This window comes from Borostomias antarcticus, assembly GCF_949987555.1.
Source record: "Borostomias antarcticus genome assembly, chromosome: 19".
NCBI classification, from domain to species: domain Eukaryota; kingdom Metazoa; phylum Chordata; class Actinopteri; order Stomiiformes; family Stomiidae; genus Borostomias; species Borostomias antarcticus.
This window is the reverse complement of record NC_140252.1, coordinates 12,310,020-12,336,046: the sequence shown is the minus strand read 5'-3', so window position 1 is coordinate 12,336,046 and position 26,027 is coordinate 12,310,020. Positions and strand designations below refer to the sequence as shown.

General features: G+C 48.8%; 1 protein-coding gene across 3 annotated transcripts in view; it reads right to left on the bottom strand.

Moving 5' to 3' along the window:
* Nucleotides 1–62: 62 nt before the first annotated feature.
* The window catches only part of coq8aa (coenzyme Q8A-a), a 48,459-nt gene continuing 22,494 nt past the window's right edge, over nucleotides 63–26,027 (bottom strand). The window contains exons 2-15 of one of the 3 annotated variants that reach the window (XM_084453729.1): nucleotides 20,650–20,840; nucleotides 19,917–20,360; nucleotides 19,116–19,182; nucleotides 14,570–14,644; nucleotides 10,609–10,737; nucleotides 8,137–8,222; nucleotides 7,648–7,788; nucleotides 6,053–6,134; nucleotides 5,847–5,940; nucleotides 4,468–4,609; nucleotides 3,790–3,897; nucleotides 2,787–2,852; nucleotides 2,539–2,625; nucleotides 63–1,964 (exon numbers count right to left, since the gene is read on the bottom strand). In XM_084453729.1, the coding sequence (XP_084309855.1) occupies nucleotides 1,668–1,964; nucleotides 2,539–2,625; nucleotides 2,787–2,852; nucleotides 3,790–3,897; nucleotides 4,468–4,609; nucleotides 5,847–5,940; nucleotides 6,053–6,134; nucleotides 7,648–7,788; nucleotides 8,137–8,222; nucleotides 10,609–10,737; nucleotides 14,570–14,644; nucleotides 19,116–19,182; nucleotides 19,917–20,360; nucleotides 20,650–20,835 (2,004 nt within the window). In that variant the 5' untranslated portion in view covers nucleotides 20,836–20,840 and the 3' untranslated portion in view covers nucleotides 63–1,667. Of the gene's footprint in view, nucleotides 1,965–2,538; nucleotides 2,626–2,786; nucleotides 2,853–3,789; nucleotides 3,898–4,467; nucleotides 4,610–5,846; nucleotides 5,941–6,052; nucleotides 6,135–7,647; nucleotides 7,789–8,136; nucleotides 8,223–10,608; nucleotides 10,738–14,569; nucleotides 14,645–19,115; nucleotides 19,183–19,916; nucleotides 20,361–20,649; nucleotides 20,843–26,027 lie in introns of those variants that run through there. The other 2 variants (XM_084453731.1, XM_084453730.1) reach the window with 2 other exon arrangements.

Below are 26,027 nucleotides of genomic sequence, written 5' to 3'. Positions count from 1 at the left end.
ATCCTGTTTGTTCTGACTTCACAGAGAAGAGAACAATCACACTCAGAACTGGAAGGTTGGAATCAAATATTTAATGTTTTCATGTTCATCATCACAACGTGGTAAGAATGCCATTGATTAGAAAATTGTAAAACCTTTTTTTTTTCCTTTCAAACTATTGGTATCGATATAAAGAGACATGGCATAATTCATAAACTAACAACCTGCTAGTAACACTACAGGCATGTCATGAGTTCATATTCGCACAAAATAGGTGATTCGGAATCGCCCTCGTTTCGAGATGAGACCACATCCTGAAGTAAAGCCAAGGCCCCGCCCCCAACACCAGTGACAGAACAGTAGTTCAATAGGTTTATAACACAGATTATGATGGTGTTAGAGAGAGGTTTAGTACACAGTATCGTGTTAGATAAACAGATATGAAGCCTGCATCATGAACACGCCCCAGGTGATGAAGGTGAAGATGGTTACTTCACCATGTCAACAGACCTACAGAGGAGAGAACGTTTGGCACAAGAGGGGCCTTGTCCGGGCCCCTGGGGCAAACTTAGATCTAACATGACCGGGTCCAGGACAGGACAGAGATTCCCTCCGAGGAAGAGAGAATGTGTCAGAAGACAGCTGACTATTATCCAGACAAAGTTTCCTCCCAAAAATTTGATGGGGTCTTTGCTGACTGTTGAAGGTCCGCTTTGGATTTGAGAAGGAAGATTCTTCCGGTGGGCATCTCTTCCAACCAATCATGAGTTGGGGGAGGTGGAGCTCTCGCAGACAGCCCACATCCAGTTAGTATTTCTGAAGGGCTGAGGGCCAATATCTACTGGTGGTCCAGGGCGTTAGTGAGGCGGGAGTGATCCCTTCCGCCCTGTCATGGACCATACGTTTCTCCATTAGCTTTTTTTCCCCCCTCGGTCTGCTCCTCAGTAGCTACAGATAATATATTTTCGCTGCTCACCAAAGACGATCGATGAAAGTCTTTTTTCCGAGGTGGCTTGACTTTCCTCCCCCCACTTTTTGTAATAAAAACACTTTTTTTTCCACTTCAACAGTACATATCCACTAGCCTGGCTTCCCCATCCTGATCACTGATCTCACACTAGAGATATCACGTGATCAAAATGGCGGATGTGTGCTGTTATAAGTGCAAGGCGGAAAGCCACCTCCGAGAAACGGCTTTCGTCATTCGAAAAGTCTTCACTTCGGTGAGTGAGTGAAATATATTATCTGTAGATACTGAAGAGCAGACAGAGAAGAGGAACTCTCATGGTGCCTCCTTCCCTCTTCCCTTCACCGAGAAGCCACTGATCCGAGCCGACTGACAGTCCCATGGTCGGCGCCTGTATACGGCCATCTGATATATTAACTGGTCAGCCATGGTGTATTAATACACTCCAAAGAAGCACGTGCACACACACACACAAACAAATAAAACCGATTCAGGATGACGAAGAGGGGGGAGGAGGAAGAGGGAGAGAGAAAAGTGTTGTGGCGTCCATATACATTCATATCACAGCAGAGCTTGATTGGCTAGGCTGGTGTAACCCATCCCTCTCCCCACGGGTTCCAAACACGCACCCTCTGGCCCCCTCTGAGGCCCGGCCCGGGCAGCCCTGTGATTGGCTGGGGGGCAGTGTCCGTCAATGTGGGCCAGTCATAGGGCCGGCCAGTCATTGGCTGGGCTGGGGTTTGGCGCGGCCCCTCCAGTAGTTGTCGTAGGCCTTCTGGAAGATGGCTTTGCAGCTCAGCTGCACGTGGAGGCGGGAGCAGATGAGGAAGGAGCCGCCCATCTTGCGGTGCAGCGAGTAGGTCTCCTCCGGGGGCGGGGTCAGCCGCTGCTTTAGCATGACGGGGATGAGGTTGTGGATGCGCTCCGTGGTGCTCTGGGAGCCGAAGTCAAAGGGCTCCGTGGAGGCAAAGGCCTCGCCCAGGATCATCACAGCGTCCACGTGAGCATTCTCCATGGCCTGGAGGGTGGGGGGAGAGATGGTAAATGGACTGCATTTATATAGCGCTTTTATCCAAAGCGCTTTACATTGGCCTCTCATTCACCCATTCGCAGATGCATTCACACACCAATGCCGGCAGCTGCCATGTGAGCTCACTGTGAGCAATTTGGGGTTCAGTGTCTTTGACATGTGGACAGGAGGAGCTGGGAATCGAACCACCGACCTTACAGTCAGTGGACGACCCCGAGATGTGAGTGAGGGAGAAGGGAGGAAGAAGGAGAGAGGAAGAAGGAGAGAGAGGAAGAAGGAGAGGAGAGTGGAGAAGGAGGAGTGGGTTAAGACGACGAGGGAGCGTGTTAGGTCCGTGTAGAGAGACGAGAGAGAAGAGAGGGATGAGGAGAGAGGGATGGGAAGATCAAGAGACGGGAATGAGGAGAGAGAGGGATGAGGACGTCGAAAGAGAAGGATGAGAAGATCGAGAGAGGGAGTGAGAGAAAGAGAGATGGGTGATCTAGACAGGGATGATGAGAGAAATTAGGACATTAAGAGAAAGAGAGAGGGGTGAGGAGACAGAGAGAAGAGGGGAACCAACCTTGGACTCGTATCCCGTGAGGAACTTCATATCTATTGACTTCTTGAGAACCCCCTCTCTGTCGCCCTCTGATGCTGACCTGATGACCTGAGCGGACCAGGACAACACAGAAGAGGCGTCAGTTACACACGGCCACACTGTACAACACCAACGCCATGCACCCTCCTGAAACAGACATGTTCTGTAGAGAGGTATGATTTCGATGTACAAGGTTCTCCACTGAACGGTTCTCTGGCGGAACGTCTCACCTCGATGTAGAGGTCTGTGAAGCTCTTGTCAAACCCTCTCGTTGCCCCGAAGTCCAACAGCGCCACCTGGCAGGATTGCAGGCGTGGTTCAGAGACATTCATAAATCGCAACAGAGCAGGGCAAAGCAGACAATGACGGCTCAAAAACACGAAAATGGCATGCGCAGAAAAAACAATTAAAAACATCAGAGGTTTAAATCCGTGCACGCACAGCTGCATGCAATTTCCCCTTCATGAATCACAGTCCACCTGGAAATGTGCGTGGGTGGATTACCCTCATATCGCGCCCTCTATACACCCACAATTGCCTATTAATGGTCAGGGAACCGGCCCACTCATAATTAGTGACTACTTTACGACAGCGACGGTGAGACCCATTGTGAAATAGAAGTCGGTCTCGTAAACCAGAGATCATAGGTTCAGTCCCCATTCGTGCTGATGACAGCATTATATTATGAGACTCGTGCGTCGAAAACGGAATCAGTTTAAACGCAATTTGTCCTACTGTTCACCAGCTCAGTGGCCTTGTGGTTAGTGTCCGCCCTGAGATCGGGAGGGTTGGGGGTTCGATCCCCGGCCAAGTCATACCAAAGACTATAAAAATGGTATCCAATGCCTCCCTGCTCTGGCAGTCAGCTGGAGAAATGCGATTCAGGGTCTGGAGAGGCTCTCGTCATGAGCGAAATCTCCGGTCGGAATTCCAACCGGGCCAATCGGCGTCCTCCTTTCTGAATGCGATTTCAAATGCTGCAACGGGAGCCTGTTCAGACTGAATAATGAAGTGAAATGACATGCAATGCAGCCTGAGCGTCAGGCTACAAAAGTCTACACCAGCCAGCGTACCAGTGAGAAGAGTGCCTATTAGACTAACGAGGTCCGTATCAGTGGTAGAGATGAGGTCATAGCTGGGCGTATTGGAAGGGCTACTGACTATCGTCCGCGTGTTCAGCTGGATCTATTCCTGTACTGTGACGGCGGGTGTCGGCATCCTGGCCAGGCTCACCCGGTGGGTCTGTGGGTCGTAGAAGAAGTTGGACCAGTTGGGGTCGGTCTGCATGAACCGGAACTCAAACAGCTCCCTCAGGCACAGGGTCAGGATGTTCAAGCAGATCTGACGAGGGGACGGAGGGGGAGAGGAGAGAGAGAACAGGGGGAGGATGGGGGGAGAGAGAGAAGAGAGAGAGAGGGAGAGAGAGAACAGGGGGAGGATGGGGGGAGAGAGAGGAGAGAGAGAGAGAGAGAGAGAGAGAGAGAGAGAGAGAACAGGGGGAGGATGGGGGGGAGAGAGAGTGGTCTTGTTCATGCTCTGTAGACAGTGGAGTTGGCAGAACGTGACCCACCTTTTGAACTGTTTTCCTCATGCAGTTCCACAGCTCTAACCAGCAGAGGGCAGTGCTGCACCTTTATTCATCAGGCAGAATTCAGCCCCACATTAAGTGCATGGTTCCTCTCAGTTAAGAGCTCGCTACAGAGGCCCACTTAAAGGGATAGCTCACTTAAACAACAATCAATGAAACCAGCTTAGTGTATTCCATCTGGCTGTTGTGAGTAAGTGTGTGTGTCTAATGTACCTGTGTGTGTGTGTGTGTGTTTAGTGTGTGTGTGTGTAGTGTGCCTGTGTGTGTATGTGTCTGTCTGTGCCTGTGAGCCTACGTGCCTGTGTGTGTGTGTGTGTCCTCACCTCGTCCTTGAGTTCCTGAGGCAGCTCGTCAGCCTGGTCCAGAGGGAAGCCCGGCACCAGCTCTGTAGTGAGAACATGTCGGCTGCTCAGCTCCTCGATCACATCGGGAACGTAGAAGAACGGGTGGTCGTTCAGAAGCTCTCTGGAGAACACACACACACGTACGTACACACACGCGCACACACACACACGCGCACACACACACGCGCGCACACACTCGCGCACACACACGCGCACACACACACACACACACACACACACAGACACAGACAAGCAAAACACTGTTAGGCACAGTCACCGTGATCAACTGCAAGGCGTGACCCGGTACCTGCGGTTTACCGTTTCATACACGGAACGTGAGCCACACATAGAACATACTACAGTATAGAACATAGTACAGTATACAAAACATAAAGAACACGTGTCGAGCACATACTGAATAGAACATGGAGAACAATACAGAACATGTAGAACAGCACGCAGAGGACAGATTGTCCTAGGCCTGGACAAGGGGACGGCTCTCTCTCCTCTCTGCTGTGTTGACGGGCCGTGTGAAGGACGAGGTGTAGGGGGAGAGTACACGTGTGTGTGTGTGTGTGTGTGTGTGTAACGGGAACACACACACACACACACACACACACACACACACACACACACACACAGAGGTGCGCTCTGCACATAAACCTCATCCTTCACACAGCCTGCCAAGTCAACATGTCATCCCAGCACAGAGAAAGGGGGGGGTGAAGATGGAGGAGATGGGAGGAGACAGAGGACTGACCTGGGTGGCATGTGGAAGGTGGAGGAGAGAGGTGGAAGAGGTGAGGAGGAGAGGTGGAGGAGGTGAGGAGGGTGCGATACTTGCTTGTTGTCTGCTTGTATTATTTTCAGCTTGTAAATAGTATATAGATATTAACCTATGACTCCATGACACTGCAGTTTTAGCATGCAACCGGTCTTATACAGTTACAAAGGCTCAGCATACAGTAGATACATTACACTGTACACTGCCCCGTCATATGGAGTCCCGGTAACCTGATCGCTCTAGAAGCCTGGCCAGTTCTGCTGTTATTATTAGATCCTGTGGACACCATTTCCCCACCCACTGCCAGAGCACTGAGCCAGGGAGTTTTAGAGAGTGAGAGAGAGGGAGAGAGTGAGAGAGAGGGAGAGAGGGATTTACCGACTGCTATAATGGAATAGGACACCGTCTCTCTAAGAATAACAGAAGTTACACAGACCGGCTTTGATGTCCTCACTCATACCTGAACAGGCCACACAGCACCATACCTGACCTGACCTGAAGTAGGTAGTATAGTTAGTTAGTACAGGTAGTGTAGTGTAGTGTACTATAGATGGTTATTATAGTTGTGACTCACTTGAACTTCCTGGCGCACTGAGCCTCTCTGATGTAGTCACACTCCAGAGCCAGCTCTCTGCTCATCACGTCGATAAGGTGCTCCGGGAACAGACCTGTGGTAGGGAAGGGGATGCATATGTGTGTCTTATCGCACTTGTTCAGGGGTAGAAAGAATACTGAACACAAATGTGTGTGTGTGCGTGCGTGCGTGTGTGTTGGGGTCACCTTCTGGCAGGGCGTTGCTCATGCTAAGGACCGTCATCAGGTTGTTGATGTCGCTGTCGATGCTCTGGGCCACTCCAGGGTACTGGTCACACACAGGGACAAACAGAGCCAGCAGACAAGTCACCCACGGAACCAGGAAGACCCAGTCGCGCACAGAACCAGGGTGTCGGGTTACACACGCAGGGACACGCACCTGTCACAACAACACCTACAGCAGCCCAGGCGAGCTACTGCTGGTGGCACCTCTGAATATGGATTCAGGACACCAGCCTAGTGGTGGTGTGTCAGCGCGGCCCTGATCGGCCAGCTGTGACAGCAGAACACAGCCCCGGGTCTGTTACAAAGCCATCTGTCTGACTCCTAAAAACAAAACACTCGGCTGATTGGACTGATTTGATTAGCAGCTTGTTTGAAAGGTCTGGAGTTTTGAGCGGGTTGGCAGGGAGAGCTTCTCTGTCCGACTCACAGCACCACACAGGCGTGGGAGACAGAAGTATAGCCGTGTGCACACTAGAGATGTAACGGTATGAACATTTCATATCATGACTATAGTGACCAAAATCGTCACGGTTATCAGTATTATCGCGGTATTACAAAATGTGCTGAACATTTTCGAAAACTACTAAATACACACACTGAAATTTCATTTCACCAAGTTTTATATTGAAAGCCACACACAAAAAAGCAGCACTATGCACTTTTTGTTTGCATAAACACAAAAATAATGTGTCTTGGAGACTGGTGCTACTTTGGTTGACCTTCGAAAGTATTTACAGTGAGTTTTTCAAAGTGCGTTAATGGTTTTAGTGACAATTTCATTGCGATTAATTGAATTTTATCGAGGTTTATCATTATACCGGTTATCGTTACATCCCTAGTACATGTATAAAAAGTATGAAATCAAAACCCTGCTCACTGTAATGGCCCGGGGCTGTGAGTGATGAGCACGGCCTCGGCCTGCTTCCCTCTGAATCGTTCCAAAGTCTTTAGTCATTCGAAAATAATTTCCGTTTAACGACAAGGCCCGACCGCTCTGCCGCGCCCACCCGCGCCGGGTGGTTCGAGGTCATCGCGGAAAGGTTTAGGGACGCTACGGGCGTTGGACGCCGCCGTCCCATCTGGGGCTGCTGCGCCGGACCCGTCTTTGAGAAGAACAGAAGTTCCTGCTGGGAACAGTTCATCGCAGGACGAGGGCGGTGCTCACGTACGGCCCTCCAGAGAATTCCATTATAAACATGAAGCAGAGCCGTTCATCACCATCACACAAACAAAAACAGAGAGCAGGCCTCCCCCCCAGGACCGCCGCCCACCCCTCGGCCGCTGGAGGGGCGGGGGGGCTAAACTGGTTCATGGGAGTGAAACAAAATTGCTTTGGTGTGGAGCGGAAGAGCACGGGGCTCCTCTGAGACACGCTCACTGGTTCGCGGATGTTCATAGTGCGCACACACACACGCACACGCACATGCACGCACACACGCACACACACACGCACACACGCACACACACACACACACGTACACGTACACGTGCAAATGCTCACAAAGTAACAGCGATACGCACACACATACATGGATACGAAACACACATACACACACCTGGATCTTCATGGCGACCTCGCGTCCGTCCTTCATCTTCGCCAGGTGCACCTGTCCGATGGAGGCGGCGGCGAACGGACGCTCCTCGAACGACTCCAGCTTGTCCCTCCAGTTAGGACCCAGGTCACTGTTCATGGCTTTCTACACGGACAGACGAGAACACACCCACACCCGTGTTACTTCAGAAAGACGAGATGTGATAGAGACATGAGAGAGACAGACAGAGACGTGAGAGACAGAGACGGGAGAGAGAGAGATAGAGAGATGGAAGAGAGAGAGAGAGAGAGAGAGAGAGACGTGGGAGAAACACATAGGAGAAACAGACAGAGAGATGTAAGAAGGAGACAGAGAGAAGTGAGGCATTTGAGAGACATGGGACAAAAAGACAGAGATACTGTATGTGAGAGAGACATGAGACGTGGGAGAGAGATGTTAGAGAAAGATGGGAGAGAGAGAGAGAGAGAGAGAGAGAGAGAGAGAGACGATTACCGTCATCTGTTTGATGGGCATGAAGTCGGCACTCTGGCGCACGCGCTCAAAGATCTTGGCCAGCTGGGGGTTGATGAAGGCATCGTCTGCAGGAGAGAGACCAGGAGGACTGCTATTGGTTGATAAACACAGGAAGTGACACTATTTTGCACGGACACTGTCAGAAAAAAAATAATTGCCCAAGACGATTGTGGTTGGTTTGAAGATAAGAGGGTGCAGCCAGACCCTTCTCCAGCGCTAAAACGAAGCATGGAGAAAGGTCTGGCTATGCGAGACTAGGTCTACTAAGCGTTAAGTAAAAAAATAAATAATCAAATAATACAAAAAAGAACACCTAACTCAGATCTGTCCAACGAGAAACTGCCTCCTCTCTCTCTCTCTCTCTCTCTCTCTCTCACACTCACACACACACTCACACACACTCACACACACTCACACACACACTCACACACACACTCACACACACACGCTCGTCTGTCCCGGGTGGGAAAAAAATTCTAAAGTAAACAATTGTTTTTAAGGAGTTTCATTTACTTTTTTACTTCACAAAAGCACATCCAAATTCATTGTAAAACATGTTTAACCTGTATTTCACCTGCTATAATTTGAGCAAGCGGACTAAATAAAACTAATTAGATAATTTATAAAGCATGTCCTAGTCCTCTGTAGTCTGTCTCCCTCTCTCTCACTCTTCTATTGCCATCTGTGTCTCTCCATCAGTTCCTAGTCTTCTGTTGCTGTCTCTCTCTCTCGCTCTCTTCTATTGCTGTCTGTGTCTCTCCATCAGGTCCTAGTCTTTTGTTGCTGTCTCTTTCACATCCTAATCTTCTGTTGATCTGTTGCTGTCTGTCATGGTCTGGTGTATCGTTCGTTTTTTGGAGGAGGAAGTGGGAGCACATCTAATTTGGCAAACTAAGTAAATGCTCCTCTGTCTTCAGGTTAAGACGAACCTGTGTTCTGAAACTCAGCCAGAGTTTCTCACAGGAGGCCTTCTCTTCCTGCTCTGCCTTTCTCATCATCTCCCTCTCTCTATCCTCCTCCTCTCCCTCCCTCTATCCTCCTCCTCTCCCTCTCTCTATCCTCCCCCTCTCCATCATCCTCCTCTCCCTCCCTCTATCCTCCTCCTCCTCTCCCTCTATCCTCCCCCTCTCCCTCTCTCTGTCCTCCCCCTCTCCCTCTCTCTATCCTCCCCCTCGCCCTCTCTCTATCCTCCCCCTCTCCCCCTCTCTATCCTCCTCTCCCTCTCTCTATCCTCCTCCTCTCCCTCTCTCTATCCTCCTCCTCTCCCTCTCTATCCTCCTCTCCCTCTCTCTATCCTCCTCCTCTCCCCCTCTCTATCCTCCCCTCTCCCTCTCTCTATCCTCCTCGTGTCTAGTTTTGTCAGTGGTTTTATCTTTAATAGAAGGTAGCTTAATCTCTTCTGTCTCTTTGCCAGTACCTTCTGTCTGTTTACATGTGAGTGTGTGCGTGTGTGTGTGTGTGTGTGTGTGTGTGTGTGTGCATGCATGCCCGTGTGTGTGAGAGCATGTGTGTGCTTTGGTGTGTGTGTGTGTGTGTGTGTGTGTGTAACATGTGCATGCGTGCACGTTTCTTCCTAGACCGCACCAGCTGGGCGCAAACGTCTGAAGGTCGCTCCTCTGACAGCGCCCAGAGATCTTATTACCGACCCGTTAGCCACGCCGGGCCCGCCGCCACGACGGCCGTACATATCTGGGGCGTGTCATGCTGTTACAGCGCCGCCGCCTCCTGATGTCTGTCTACGTTCCGCTACCAGCGGTGACGCCAGCGGCAAAACCGCCCGACTCTCGGCCCCTTCGCGCCGCCAGGGCAGGGCGCCAAACTCCGCCGTTGACGCACTTTAGAAATACGGTACTCTAACACGCTGTCCACACACGCCACATTTACCACTCCCCCCCCACCCCGGGAACAGAGAAGCATTCAGAGCGCGGCCTGCTCTTTTTGGCGTGATCTGCGCCTGCGAGGGACTGTTTATCTGTGTGCATGGCATTGTTGCCTTGCTGTATCCATGGTGAGCTGGCAGGGTGGTGGTGGTGGTTGGGGGGGGGGGGGGGGCGGTACGGTTTCAGGATGGAGGAGTAGGTCATGGACACACACACGCACGCACACACACACACACACGCGCAAAGAAGCTTAGCAAAGATCAAGATTAAAGAGGCCAGCACAAAAGAGTTACTGATCAAAAGGGCTGGAGGGTTTGTGGAATGGGGGAGCTGGGGTTAGTCTCTCTCTCCCTCCTTCCACCCCTCCTCCCCACCCTCCCTCTTTCCTACCTCTCCCTCCCTCCCTTCCCCACACACACACACACACACACACACACACACACACACACACACACACACACACACACACACACACACACACACACACACACACACACACACACACACACACACACACACACACACACACACACACACACACACACACACACACACACACACACACACACACCTTGTATGCTGAGCATCTGTCCGAGTTTGAGTGCTGCTCCCCGGACCTTGCAGAGCGTCCTGACGATGCGCTCGGCGTTGGCCTCCGACAGGAAGGGGCTGGTGGAGTCCAACACCGTCTTCTTATCACCTGTGGGGTTAGGGGGACACGGCCGTCTGTTAAGTCACTGGTCTGCTCTACTGGTTATAAGGACAGTCCAGTCCAAAATACCGGTTCAGTCCACTCTTGTGGTCTGAAGTACAAACTTGTGTGAGTGTGTGTGTGTGTGTGTGTCAACTGTAGGACTGCCCCCTGGAAGTCGACGGGTCGAATCATCAGTCGGAGAGCCTCAAGTTGACAGATTCTTTTTTGCTCCACTGTCAAGATGCGCTGGTGGGCTAAGACTACTCACCTGCCTTGTGATTTATATAGGACAGAGCGATCGTTAATTTTATACCTACGCTATCACCGTAGCTATTTGTTGTGCAGTAAAAGGAGACTGATAAAGCGGAGGAAAGAAGGCAGGGAATCCTTCACCCCTCCACCGTGCGCTCAGCCCACTGTACGCCAGCAATCACGTGCATTTCCCAGACGGAATGTCACAACACAAAACTGCTTTCCTAGATCAATCTTCTTGTATTTACTAAGATATCCGCTGGAAAAAAATATTTTGCCTCAGACAGATTGAGCCCTAACGTCCACGAAAATACTTCAGTGACAGCCAAAACATTTCCTTTTTGACTGTTGCCTATTCGCGCTCAAGCTTTCAAATGCGCAGTTGAGGAGACTATCGTCAAATCGCCCAACCCCAATGTAGGCTATGGGAAACTGCATAAAAACATGTGGGCATCTGAAGTAGATGGACAATGTGGGATAAATGATGCATGTTTAGCAAGAAAAACAGGCGTCTTTTATTGTGCTGCCTGCGAGTTTGCCTGCGACAGCTGTCCCGACTCCCATGGTTAGACATATGGGGGGAAAAAAAGAGGAACGCATCGTCGAATCTCTGATTTGAATAGCCGAATCTGATTCGATTCACAAAAGTCAGTCGGGGACAGCCCTAGTGAACTGAAGGCCTCACGCCTTGTCTGGAAACATTAGAGGCCAGGCCAGCTACATCCTGGGTAGCAGAATGTGTCAGAGGGGCAGTCTGCGATATCACCAGGTGGTCAGATACTCTACAGCTTTACAAGCAGAAGGGGATTAACAACACTAATGAGTTATAATGTCCTCACTGCTGGTGACAACACTAATTAACGTACAAGATAATTTAAGATCAGATTATTACAGATACATCACTGGGGCACGGAGGGGTCTGTTAACCTCAGATTAGCACAGATCCGTCACTGGGGCAGGGTGGGGTCTGTTACCCTCCGACTACACTCTGGTTGTGGATATTCCACTCTGGGATTACCCCACCCTGGGGTGTCTAAACTAGGACGACAGGCTGGGGTCACAGCACCGAGGTCACGTGGGGTCACGACACCGAGGTCAGTTTTTAATCAGCTGGGGGTCTGCGGTAGTTTAGCGGTCTAAGCATCGGTTCCCGGTAAATCTGCCCACCGGGGAACGGGGTTCACGCTTTGGTCTCGCCAGAATCCCAATACAGTATGGCTGTGATGTATTGGGCCGCCACTCCCGAGGGTGGTTAGTTTCATTTCAGCGTGAGGATCCGCCGCTCTATAAACGCTCCGTCTGGTGTCAGGGTCACAGGCTTGAGAGAGTCCGGCAGCTGTCTCTCTCTTCAGGGCCGCTGACCGTGGGGTTATGTGACCCTAAACGGCAGCGACAGGGGACAACTGAACAAAAGGTTGGGTGTGTTCGGCTACCAGTTTGGGTGAAAAATGGGATGAAATCAGAAATAAATGTATTTTCAAATGTTTTTTTTTACGTTTTCAGACAGCTGAGAGAGTGTGTGAGCACTGGGTCCAAACTCAGTCAATATGTTTGCGTTTCAAAACCAACTAAATAGAACCGATACTTTGACTGCTTCCAGCAAGCACACACATTTCCTTCAGGAGAGTTACTGTAGTTAATTAGTGATGAAAATCCTCAGAGTTATTTGATCCCTCGATAAATAGAATCCCTTTTTGTCCTCTTCACCAAGGACTCCCCCCTCCCCCTCTCTCCTGGCTTCCACCCACTCTCTTTTCTCTATGAGACAGTGTACCGTAGGTGTTGATGTCCCTGTGAATGCCTGGGGGGATCCCCAGCCCTACTGCTGCTGTAGGACAGATCTGGCGGCCCTTCCTAAGCCCTCGTCTCCCTGGTCCTCCCAGCGTCCACTGAGTCCACTACCCTCCAACCCAACCCTCCGAGTCCACTACCCTCCAACCCAACCCTCCCAGTGCACTACCCTCCAACCCAACCCTCCCAGTGCACTACCCTCCAACCCAACCCTCCCAGTGCACTACCCTCCAACCCTCCCAGTGCACTACCCTCCAACCCAACCCTCCCAGTGCACTACCCTCCAACCCAACCCTCCGAGTCCACTACCCTCCAACCCAACCCTCCCAGTGCACTACCCTCCAACCCTCCGAGTCCACTACCCTCCAACCCAACCCTCCCAGTGCACTACCCTCCAACCCAACCCTCCCAGTGCACTACCCTCCAACCCTCCGAGTCCACTACCCTCCAACCCTCCCAGTGCACTACCCTCCAACCCAACCCTCCCAGTGCACTACCCTCCAACCCAACCCTCCCAGTGCACTACCCTCCAACCCAACCCTCCCAGTGCACTACCCTCCAACCCAACCCTCCCAGTGCACTACCCTCCAACCCAACCCTCCCAGTGCACTACCCTCCAACCCAACCCTCCCAGTGCACTACCCTCCAACCCAACCCTCCCAGTGCACTACCCTCCAACCCAACCCTCCCAGTGCACTACCCTCCAACCCTCCGAGTCCACTACCCTCCAACCCAACCCTGCCAGTGCACTACCCTCCAACCCAACCCTCCCAGTGCACTACCCTCCAACCCAACCCTCCCAGTGCACTACCCTCCAACCCAACCCTCCCAGTGCACTACCCTCCAACCCAACCCTCCCAGTCCACTACCCTCCAACCCAACCCTCCCAATGCACTACCCTCCAACCCAACCCTCCGAGTCCACTACCCTCCAACCCTCCAGCCTCCGTCCTCTACCCCACAGCTAAGCCTCAGATTCAGGCCTCTACCCCACAGCCCAGCCTCTCCAGAAACAGCCCTGGCTCCAGACTGATTTAGCACTGATTTAGCAGCAATGTGAAAAGTCAGACGAGGTAATGGCTGCCATAATTCTCTCTTTAGAGACAGCTGCAGACTGGGAGGATAAAATCTGAATAAACCCTCACCTGTCCTCACTAGATGACTGGACTAAGAGAGCTAAATACAAACATCTACTACGTTTTGCCATATTGCCATAATTATGATGAATAAAATAAAATCAACATTAACAACAAAAGCGACTTCAGATACTAACATGAAAGTGTTTCTTTTTGAGTCAGGATATCATGATAATTATTTAGTAGCATGTTGCCGAATGATGAACGGATTGCAATAAACCACCACACAATGTGCAACTAAGTCCTCAGAAACAACATTGTAGTGCTTGTGGTGAATATTTAAAATATTTTGACTGGTTTTAAGTGGCTCCTGGGGGATATATTTGTTAGTTACTTTCTAGTCCGTCATTGCTCAATAATCTGTCAGTAAATAAGAAAGCTAATGCCAAATTTCAAAAGCTTCAGAGTCAGGGAGGGGTGGGGGTAGGGGGTTGTTGCCTGTCCTGGACACAGCTTGGAGGCCACAGCATGGACGACTCACTGGTGAACTAGCCATACATGGGTATGGAGCTAGCCATGCAGCCCTGTGTTTGTTTATGGGTTCATCAGTATTCTCCTATCACTGGGATATAATTCAATCACATGCACAGCAATACTGAAGGGGTTCAAACATAAACATATGCCAGTTTTTAGTCTGAATAGTTTATGCTGAACAGTTACCGTTTCCCTCACTTGGCCTCATGCTCTTCTTGGCTACCTCTGCCAGCGCTCCGAACCCCAGCCCGACCGCCAGACCTGACAACAACAACAACATCAATCAATCAATCAATCAATCAATCAATCAATCAATCAATCAATCAATCAATCAATCAATCAATCAATCAATCAATCAATCAATCAATCATTGTACAGTATATTACATTTCAGAAATAAATGCAACACAATGTGTTTCACAACAAAATAAAAATTTAATTATATGGCAAAAGGCCATAAAACAAAAAATAAAATATATAAGACAAATAAAATACATAAATAAAACAGTGAGCAAAATACACATCACCATCAACAACAACAACGACACATAAGTAGTTATTATAAGACCATGATACAACACATTAGAGAGAGTCACCTGAGGATCTAAAAGACGGAGCATAAAGACCACATCGGGACCTACCAGCTCTCTCTCCCCGTTCTCTCTCTCCCTCCCTCTGTTCTGCCCTTACGTCTCTCCATGAGACAGCTCAGCCCTCTGGTATAAAGGTGCCTGCACACTGCCCCAACCAACACCAACCAAATGCCAACGTTGGATTGGTGTGCCATGTTTGTTGGTGACTGTTGCCGTTGATTGGATGGATTTTTTGTTGGTGACCCTGCTGAATCCAACATTCGAACATTAACTGCCAACTTCAGAATGTTGGGTGTTGGGAGTTGGTTGGCGTCAGGTGGGAAGGCATGATAACACCTTAATACAGCCGTGTCCAGCTGAAGACCTCCGCCTTCCTCCTGGCAGGAACATGAGGCAACTGGCAGGAACATGAGGCAACAATTTAGCGGGGAGGTAACGATATGAGGAGCATGTATATTCCTCTGCCCAGAATGACAGTCGCAGATCTGGCACATTCTGCAGTAATGCAGCCTTGGGCGTGTCCCAACTGTCATTTTGGAGCACTGGAAGATTCCCTATGGAATAGTGAGGTCACGTTCTAGAACGCTGAGATAGCCCCCCTGAGGAATGCTGGGTACAGATCCCGCGCTACAGGCAGAACGCGACAGGCCGAGGCAATGTCTCTGCTCGCTCTACAGCAGAGTCTTACGTAACACCCCTGTTACGTCAACCACTGCACCGGTCTCTCTCCCCCGCATTTGGGAAAGAGAGAAGTGTGTAGCACCAGCTGAAAGAGGAGAGAGATGGGAGGAAAAGGAAGGAGGAGAATGAGGAGCGAAGGAAGAGAGGGGAGAATAGAGAGGGAAAGAGTGAAGAAAGAGAGAGAGAGAAGAGAGCAGTTATGCGAAAGGGAGAAAGACGCAGCATACAGGAGGAGTAGGAGGAGTAGACTGAGTTTGAATGGCTTGAGTATCAATGTTGGTCCCTTCACAGTAGCCTGAGGTCTACAACGACAATAGCCTCTCTGTGGGTCAGGCCCAGGTAGACACTTAACTACCAGGCTGGCTGGGTTCGTTTCTGCCTCTACAAGCCCGAGCCCCGGCCCCAAACGCTGACCCCACCCTGCCCAGGATGTTATAATACCGTCGGTCATCATGCATAATCATAGTGATCGAAAGGGGCAGAGTTCCAATCAGAAGCCTCCGTGGGTGGATGGGTCTCTATGGCAACACATATGTCAAGTCACTTCCTCCCCGCCCCCCTCACATTCTCTGTCTCACCCTCTCTGTATCTTATTATCTGCGTCTCTCTCTCTCTCACACACACACACACACACACACACACACACACACACACACACACACACACACACACACTTTCTCAGTCACTCACCTCACACCCCCATGTTAGGACACAGCAGAGCAGCAGAGACAACATGCCTTATCGCCGATGAGCTGAGCGATCATCTTACAGAAATAGCCAGCTTCGTTGGGGACAGGCTTGGTTACATCCAGACAACAGAAGGAAGTGGCAGACACATCTGGTCTGACTGCTTCTCTCTCTGCTTGGTAGGACTGTCGACATGGAGGCATTGACTTACAGGGTGTCACATTTCCTGGCACACTACCTCTGCTTCCCCAAGCATCATCAGTAGGTGCCAAAGATCACCGGCGCTGCAATCGGGGGTGTTAACAACTGACCACTTCTTGGAGTGACATCAACATCGTGTCCCCGACCCAAAACAACAACAACGACGATGCGATTACTCGTAACACCGGTAGCATGAACCGCGCTTAACGGAATACCCTACTGGGAATGCTCGCTCAACCTGAGAGCTCAGACCTTCCCCTTTGGGAAAACTGAGATTCTGGGTTGCCAGGGTATGTCCAGGAATAAGCTCACCTTTCCCTGAATCCTAAGAAGCCTGCTCTGACGCCAAGGGAGATGAAGCCATACTGGGGACCACATCAATCAATCCCTGGACATACAAAAGCCACAAAGAACCCACTATCCCCAGGAACCAGGAGGTGGTGTTGTAGGACATCATATCATCCCAACTTGGCAACCCTGAGCTCATGCTGAAGGACACGATGACCTGTCAACACCCCCGCCACCACCCATCTCCCATGATGCACCTGTGCCCTGCCAGAGTGGTGCAGTACCAGGGGGTCAACAGGTGGCTAGGCTAGCACTCTCCCTACCCCCTCTGACTGTGGGCCTGATACAGCCTGGATATGATGACAGCACCCCTCTCCAGGACATGGGGAGAGAGAGAGAGAGAGAGAGAGAGAGAGAAAGAGAGAGAAACCAAGAAAGAGAGGGGGGGGGGAATCCTCCCTAACACAAGCAAGCGCCTTTCTCTCGTATCTCTCTTTCTCCCTCTCCAACTCTCTCCTCTCTTCCTCCCACCCTCCTTGTCTCGCTCCCTGCCTCTCCCTGTCTGTGGGCTAGCCTGGCGGAGACTGACTTGTGAGTCAATCCGTGAGGGGCTAGGTTAGGGGTCAGTCAGAAATCACTTGTGTGACGTCTCACCTTCCCTCTGCTGTCAGCACGGTGTCAACCAACCATCCACACACACACACACACACACACACACACACACACACACACACACACACACGCACACACACACACACACACACACACACGGCTGAGCTCAAAGATCATTCCTTACAGGCAGCCTTAAAAACAACCTGCAGACCCAGCCGTACAGGCAGCCTGCAGACCCAGCCTTACGGGCAGCCTGAGGTCCCAGCTGAGCAGCCTGAAGATCCAACTCCGGTAGAAATCCCCCTGACTGCTGTAAAAGACCCAGTGCAGTTACTAACCCTTACACTTAAATATCCTATTATGGACTACAGGGATAGCTAACACATGAAGGTAACATTTCTCTAACTATATCTACACTACTGATAGTCATGTCTGTCTTATGAAGTACTGTATTTAGCCCATGTTTAGTGCTCTGTAAATGTTCCTAGCCAATAGATTAGATAAACAATTTCCAGGAGCTTGTTCGATCGTCTCATTGAGAGCGGTCAGGGAAGAATTTTTACAGCTCCCCTTATCCGGCCCCTGTGTGATCTGTTTTTTTGCTTCGCTCTGGAAAATGTAGGGTAGGATCTATGTCCATCCCCCCATAGCTCTCTGGAAAGCACATTGTGCAGTCTGTATGAAATGCACTATACAAATAAAGTTTGATTTGATTTGAACCTTACAGGCAGCCTGAAGACCCAGCCTGCAGTCCCAGTTCTACAGGCCGCCTGAAGACCTCGCCTTAAGGGCAGCCTGTAGAAAAGCTGGTTCTATAACTGCCCTTAAACAGCAGGTCCTTTAGATTCACAACTACATCAGCAAAAACCAAAATACGGGCCAAGTCAATATTGACAGTTGGGTCCCAGCAGCGAAGCGGGGTAGAGTCTGTTTGGCGGGGCAGTCTCTGGCCAAGCCTGAGCTGTTACATAACCGCCTGCTCCTCGCATCGTATCTGGATTGTGATGTCTTTAAAACAAAATGTTTCATTCATATCATGTTTCAGCCAGCTCCTAGATATACAGTCCGGTACTCCAGGAGTAGTTTGGTATTCAGCATCATAAGAGCCCTGTTATAAGGTTAATTACAAGCAAGGATATGTGACCTGCTCCACCATAAGGAGCCACATTGACCCAAAAACACATGTTGAGTTATATATACCAATGAAAAGAGGATATTGATAGCTTTCCAACAGTACCAATATTATTTCTCAACTCCAAATATCGAGCAAGTTATGGCCGATTACATATCCAAAGGCAAAAAGTGTGTTTTTGAGAAAAACACATTTAAAGTTTGCTATCAATTTTGCCACATTTATTCAGCATATTCACACCACACACAACTCACGAGAACATACCAAACATGATAACAGTATTAATAATGTTCAGCCATGACTACAACATTTTCCCTCTCATACTCACTCTCTCTCACACAAACCACACACCACACACGTGCAGTACAGTATATAAAATGTATAGCCATGTGCAAATGTATAGTTGTGCATTATAGGTAGAGAGAGATGTAGAGGTGATTGAGGGTCTTCAGGTACCCCGGTAGAGAGAGATGTAGAGGTAGTTGAGGGTCTTCAGGTACCCCGGTAGAGAGAGATGTAGAGGTGGTTGAGGTTCCTACCTCCAAAGTTGGCCAGTCGTCCTAACCTGGTCACAGGCACCTTCCTCTCTCTGGCCCTCTCACTCAACTGCCCCAAGGAGGGAGGGGCGGGGAGGGAGAGAGAGAGAGAGAGAGAGAGAGAGAGAGAGAGGAATGAGAGGGAGAGAGAGAGAGAGAGAGAGAGAGAGAGGGAGAGAATGAGGTAGGGAGGGAGGGAGAAACAGTGAGTCTGTGACTTTGAATGTGCATGTATGTACTGTATGCATGTATGTATGTATGTATGTATGTATGTATGTATGTATGTATGTATGTATGTATGTATGTATGCATGTACTGGTGCATCTCAGAAAATTTGAATATTGTGGAAAGTTCATTATTTTCCATAGTTTAAATCAAAAAGTGAAACTTTCATATATTGTAGATTCATTACACATGTAGTGAAATATTTCAAGGCTGATTGCCTCCATGCCACACTCCACGTTGAAGCAGTAATTTGTGCAAAAGGAGCCCCGACCAAGTATTGAGTGTATAAATGAACATACTGTACAATCATAAAGATTAAAACAAAAAAGGCTTGAAATATTTCACTTTGTGTAATGGATCTAGAATACAGTACATGAAAGTTCCACTGTTTGAATTAAATTATGGAAAAAAAGACATTCACAATATTCACATTTTCTGAGATGCACCTGTATGTATTTAGTTTAGTTTATTTAGTCCTTTTCAGGAAATTCATAACTTGTATGTATGCATGCATGCATGCATGTATGTACAGTATGTATGCACTGTATATGTGTGTGCATGTGTGTACACTCCAGGTACCATTTGTTTGTGCGGCTTGTTCTCCCTCCTCTTGGCCTCCCTGGCCTTCTCTATGTCCTCTGCTGTCAGCCCGCCCACAGAGGTGTGGTCCTGGTGGTAGCACCGGGTCTGCCTATAGAACTGCCTGTTCAAATGGTAGGCCCTGGTCTGCCCAGAGAACTGCCTGTCTGCATGGAAGGAGCGTGTGGGCGGGGTAAACTGCCTGCTGGGGTCCTTGTAGCCCTCGAACAGCGAAGACTTCCCAGAGGTGTGGCCTGCTGCTCCGCCCTGATAGGCTGTGCTGCTGTCCCTACTTCCTGCTTCCTCCGGAAAGCCTGCCCCTTCCTCCCTGAAGCTTCCGTGTTCCGAGCGGTCATCGAAGCTTCCCTCGGTGCTAGTGAAGTCGTAGTGAGAGTCGGACTCTGCCCCAAAGTCCGATGTGTTCTGCGGCTGACCAGAAAGCTCCTGGAGACACAAACAACACGTTTGATTGGGTCAGCAAGAAAGATCAGGAAGTTTAGTTCAAATCATTTCCTACATTAACCAAACTGACCCCCCCAGCCCTGCGGAATGCACCTCTTCTGGATCTTTTCTCCTCTCCCATCTCCTCTCCCATTCTCTCACCTTACCACCAATTTATTCCTATTTATTCTCAATATTCTTAAATTGCCTGTATATTCCTGTAAATTCCAATTAATTCCCGTTAAATGGGAAGTTTGTAAATATTCCTGGAATTGTGCAACCCTCCTCTCACCTGCATCTTCTGCATGGCTGCGGAGAGACCCTGTTCAGTGCTCATCTGGACGCTCTGGGCCGCCGCCTGGAGCCCCTCCCCCCCCGCCACCCCGGCCCTCAGCGTGGCGGCCTGGGTCTCCAACACGGCCTGGCTCAGCTTGGCCAGCCCCCGCGCCAGCAACACCATGTCTGCTGCTGCCGCCATGACACCTGGACACCGAGAGAATAAACAGAGCAGAGATTAGCCAATGGGAGAGGAAGAAGGATAGCTACCAGCTATGGCTGGTCAATATATCGATATATATCGATACTGCAATGAGACTAATATATCGTCTTAGATTTTGGATTTCGTAATATGGCACAAGTGTTGTCTTTTCCGGGTTTTAAAGACAGCATTGCAGTAAAGTGATGTAATTTTTTAAATTCTATTGTTAATTTGATTCATTCAAGATCATGTGATCTGTAGCTCAAAAAACAATATTTGCGCTCAAATTAGTGCAAAAGAATTACTGTTTGCGCTCAAGGGCTACTAAAATGTGGTCCTTTTTTCTTCTTCTTCTCATGTCATGAGATCATATAGATATCGTCCGGACAGTGGAAAATATTGTGATACGAATTTTAGCTTATATAGCCCACCCCAACTACCAGCAAGCTGAGAGGTGATTGGTCAGCTGGTTGGCTAGACTGAAGAGAGCCGCACGCACGCACGCATGCACACACGGCTGTTATCAGGCCCCAGGCACTCAGCCAGGTGTACACAGTTATACGCAGTGTTCAAATTGTTAATCTTTTACAGCGGGGATGCAATGTAGCTTTGAATTATATATTTTTTTGCAAGCGCACATTATGCAAACAGCGATTTTCACAAAATGTACACCTCCCAAAGGACACCTTAACCATCCATAACTGTATAATTTCTAATTCTACAATTCAATTTCATCCAGTTTTCTTCTTTCTCTCCCTACTAATTGTCTCAACTGTGTATTAAAGTAATAAGTAAAGACACCTTTAAATTGTATGCAGCGGACTGAATTTATTCTCATAAATTCACAAGTGAATGAGAGTGCAAGCAATTGAGGTCAACAGACTCCACTCTCATGCTGCACCTCACTAACATGGAGAGCTCTAACTGACCACTGCTTAGCCAAAATGAAGCAACTAGAACAAATGGTTAAAGAAAATCTCACAATAAAAGTCCCCTGTTCCTACATAACACTGTTACCATCAAAATGAACTAATATAAACAGGAAATCATCTAAACATTTTCAGTTATTCCTACAGCATCAACTACTGAAAATACTGCTAGTAGACCTATTCCTTATTACTTAAGCCAATAAAATATACAAAATTATATTATTTATATTAATTAAATGATTTCCCTTTTATGAACTTCAATTATGCTATTTAACCAAACAAATAAATATTCTAAATGAAATGCATTCAGGCACCTACAAGCATAGTAGCTAAGATTCTGACTCACTATCTTCACTATCACTAGCTGTTCATACAGTAACAGACTCCAAATTGGCTCATAGTCGTGCTTTTTCTGTTCTTGGCTGGAGATTGCTAGCTAAAACATCCTTTTTCTGAAGCCAATACTTACTACATTGCAAGTGCACAACATGCAGTCAACTCTCTTCGGTTTTCAGTAGAAGCATGATAGAGGCTTTACAGTTTTTCAAAGAAAGACTGAGACCTGCAGCCTTCTCAACAGCATCTCCTACGCTCAACTCCAAGCGGTGGTTCATACTTTCTTACTTACTTAGGCCCGTAACTCCAAGTGGAGCATAGGCCATCGACGACTCTTCTCCATCCAACACGGCTTTGGGCTGTCTTCTCCGCCTCTCCCGAGCTGGTACCATGTCTCTTCAGCTCTGCCTCCAGCTGTTTTTGGGCCTTCCTCTCTTCCGCTTCCCCTGGGGGTTCCAAGTCAGGGCCTGGCATGTGATGGTAGCTGCTGGTTTACGCAAGGTGGGGCCAATCCATCCCCACTTCCGTCTCCAGATCTGGCTCTCTACTGGCTCCTGGCTCTCTCTCTGCCACAGCTCCTTATTGCTGATTTTGTCCAGCCACCTGATTCTGAAGATGCGCCTCAGACAGCTGTTAATGAATTGTCATTCTCCACATCTCTGAATCATAGAGAAGGACGCTTTTAATGTTGGAGTTGAAGATGCGCACCTTCGTTGATGTAGCCATTTCCCTTGAGGCCCAGATGTTCTTCAGGATAATGAAGGCTGCTCTAGCATTGCCTACCCTGGCAATGCCATTGCTGTCTGTGCCACCCTGCTTATCGATAATGCTGCCAAGGTAGGTGAAGGAGTCGACTTCTTTGATGGGTCCGTCATCTATGGTGGTTCATACAGTGCCAGATAATGCCGGGAAACTAGTTGATCACTCAACTAGTTGGTCACTTGAAACTTGGTTGCCACACATGACTTTCTTCCAAGCATGACTGAGGCCCCATCACATGCAAAACAAACAAGTTGCTCCTTTAATGTCTTCTTCATGGTGAGATAGGTTATTCCGCAATTGTCTGTGAATTTGCTCTGCAGTGGTGGCAGGTAGCTCTACAATATCCAATATCACTGTTGCCTACACATGCTTTGACATAGATTATTAGTACAGATTTTTTGCTGATGGTAGTTGACTCATCAACCATAATAGAAATATTTGACTTTTCTAGAACACTTGCAATTACTTTCTTCCTCATTTCTGTCGCTATGTATTGGGTAATATTTGCACAATTACACAAGATGTATCTGAATGTAAAGTCCTTCCCATGTCCAACCCATTCAGGACTTGGATTTCCACATCTGTTTCTAGGTCAGTGTATGGCCTTCCAGATTTAGCGATTTTATTATCAGCTCTAAACACCCTGTCTGTCAGTGGTCAGAAACTGATCCCTCATCTCAGCAGTCATCGTTTCCATCGTTTTCTCTTTCGCCTTTTCCTCTGCTTTCTCGGCTGCCTTGTGAGAGTCTGAGGTCCTGTGGCGATGTATTTTCTTGCGGAAAGACTGCTGCTGTGCACTTCTTGTTATCCTTGATGAAACCACTGTTACCTTGATCCACTACTCTGCAAAACATGCTTCTGTTTTCCACCCATTTTAGGTCCAGCAGGATTTACCTTGTTGCAGGTTGAACAACCAAGTGCTTTACCTTTATATACTGTACAAGCCATGGGTATAGCTCCGTCTTCTGCTTTGCTTGCTTTTCTGTACAGCATTCTGGGATATCATCATTTGTTGTTTCTTCCTTATCATTTTCAGAATCAGAACTGCCAGAACGTCCCGTTTCATCATCTCTTTCTGGCCTTGCTGCTGTTGAACTACCTGCTCTCTCTCCTCCTACTAACGGCGTCCCGTTGTGGACGATAGAAAACGTGTTTGGGACGAACACATTTGTTCCCCGGGATGCCTCCGGGACGAAAGGGATTTTGTAAAAAAAAAATTGAGGAGCATATCTTTTGCACACCTGGCGGTCGGTCGAGTATTCTTTTTTTTACATTTATTTTAAATAATCGCTTAACAAATGACAAACTGAAACGAGGGCTGATTACAATGGAGCGCATTCTCACTTGCTACTCAGCACGGACGTTAGGCCTATCACTGGCTGGCTAATGAGCGCGCTCATGCTATGAGTGGATAAGCGCGAGACCTGCAAAACATGAATTATGACGATTCTGAAATGTTGGGATCCGTCTCCTGTATCCCCGTTCCCCCCAGTCACAAACGTCTTGGCAGGCTTGCAATCTCGCAAGTTCAATCTCGCAATGCTGCGCTGGTTAAATAAATCACAGGACGAGTACCAAGAGACTGCATCATCATCTCCTTCACCGAATCTGAGTAACGTTAGGCCTACAAACCCAGACACTGAGGTAAGGACAAGTTTAAATGTATGTATTTTAGTCAGTATTGAAACAGTTAGCTGGGGAGAACACTGTCATCCCCACAGGCACCTGGAGAGAAAGTGAGTGTGAGGAGCACGCAGCCACAACAATACACAAATCAGCTGGAGATGCCATACAAGCAAGAGCTTGCCCAGAAAGAGTAGCACTTGTGTCAGCTTTTGACAGAATGGATGTGGCAGTGAAAGAAAAGTTGGTGAAACTCTTCAACATAGCCTACTTCATTGCCAAAGAGGAGGCCGCTTTCACCATGTTCCCCAAGCTGGTGGCTCTCCATCACACAAACGGCCTGGACCTCGGCACAACATATAGCAATGACCAGACATGCCGCATCTTCATCACAGTCATTGATTCATGCTTCATTGAGCATCTTCAGGAAAAGTTACGGTCAGCCATGTTCATTTCTTTCATGTCTGACTCCTCAGTCGATCGATCAGTGAAGGACCAGGAGCTAATCTACTGCACCTACCTCCAGAATGGCAAACCAGTGAACCAGCTCATCCAGATTGTTGCCCTGGACCATGCCCATAGCCAGGGCATTTTGGAGGCCATTCTGGCTGGACTGTTGAAGGTTGGGGTGGAGGGAGGAGGGGTGGAGAGGAGGACCTGAAGAAACATCTGGTTGGCTTTGGGTGTGATGGCGCTGCCGTATGCTAGGTGTGAACAACGGTGTGACCGCCAGACTCCAGCGATTGTGCCCATCCCTCGTCCCAATCTGGTGTGTGGCTCATCATCTAGAGCTAGCTGCTCTAGACTGTGTCAAACACTTCCTCAGCTGCACGACATCAAGCTAACGCTACGTGCCATCCACAAGCACTACACCTGCTTTGCAAAGGCCTCACGGGAGCTTGAAGAAATCAGCAAGGCGATGGATATCTCCATTGTGAGGCCAGGCAACACCAAAGGTACTCGCTGGCTACCACACATGTCACACGCATTGGCGGCCGTGATGAGAAACTACAAGCCCATCTTGGAACACTTTGAGAACCATGCCAGTGAGCCAAACAAGGAAGCGAGTGCAGCCATGAAGGGGAGGGCAAAACTTGTGCAGAAGTCCCTGAAGCAGTACACTATACTGCTATTCAGCCACCTCATGCTGGATGTCTTGCAAGAACTGAAGCAACTCAGCCTCTTGTTCCAGCAAGAAGGCCTCACGTTGCAGATGGTCTCGGATGGACTGCAGACACAGTGGCTCTTGTGGCCATGCAGGTGAGAAATATTATTTTTAGATTTGGCATTAAATGTCATTTTATTTAATATTGTGACAGCTCAACATTAAAGTTGTATGTTATTTTATTTTTTTTATTTTTGGGGGGTGATTCAAATTACTAAAATGTTCTTTATGTTTTTCTTCTTTTTAAACTGTAGACAAACCCAGGCCCAAGGCTACAGCAGTTCATGGATGAGGTTGGGACCGGAAGTACCTGGCAGGGGATCCAGATTAGCAGGACCGATGCTGATGACGACACCTTCAATACCCTCAAGCTTCGC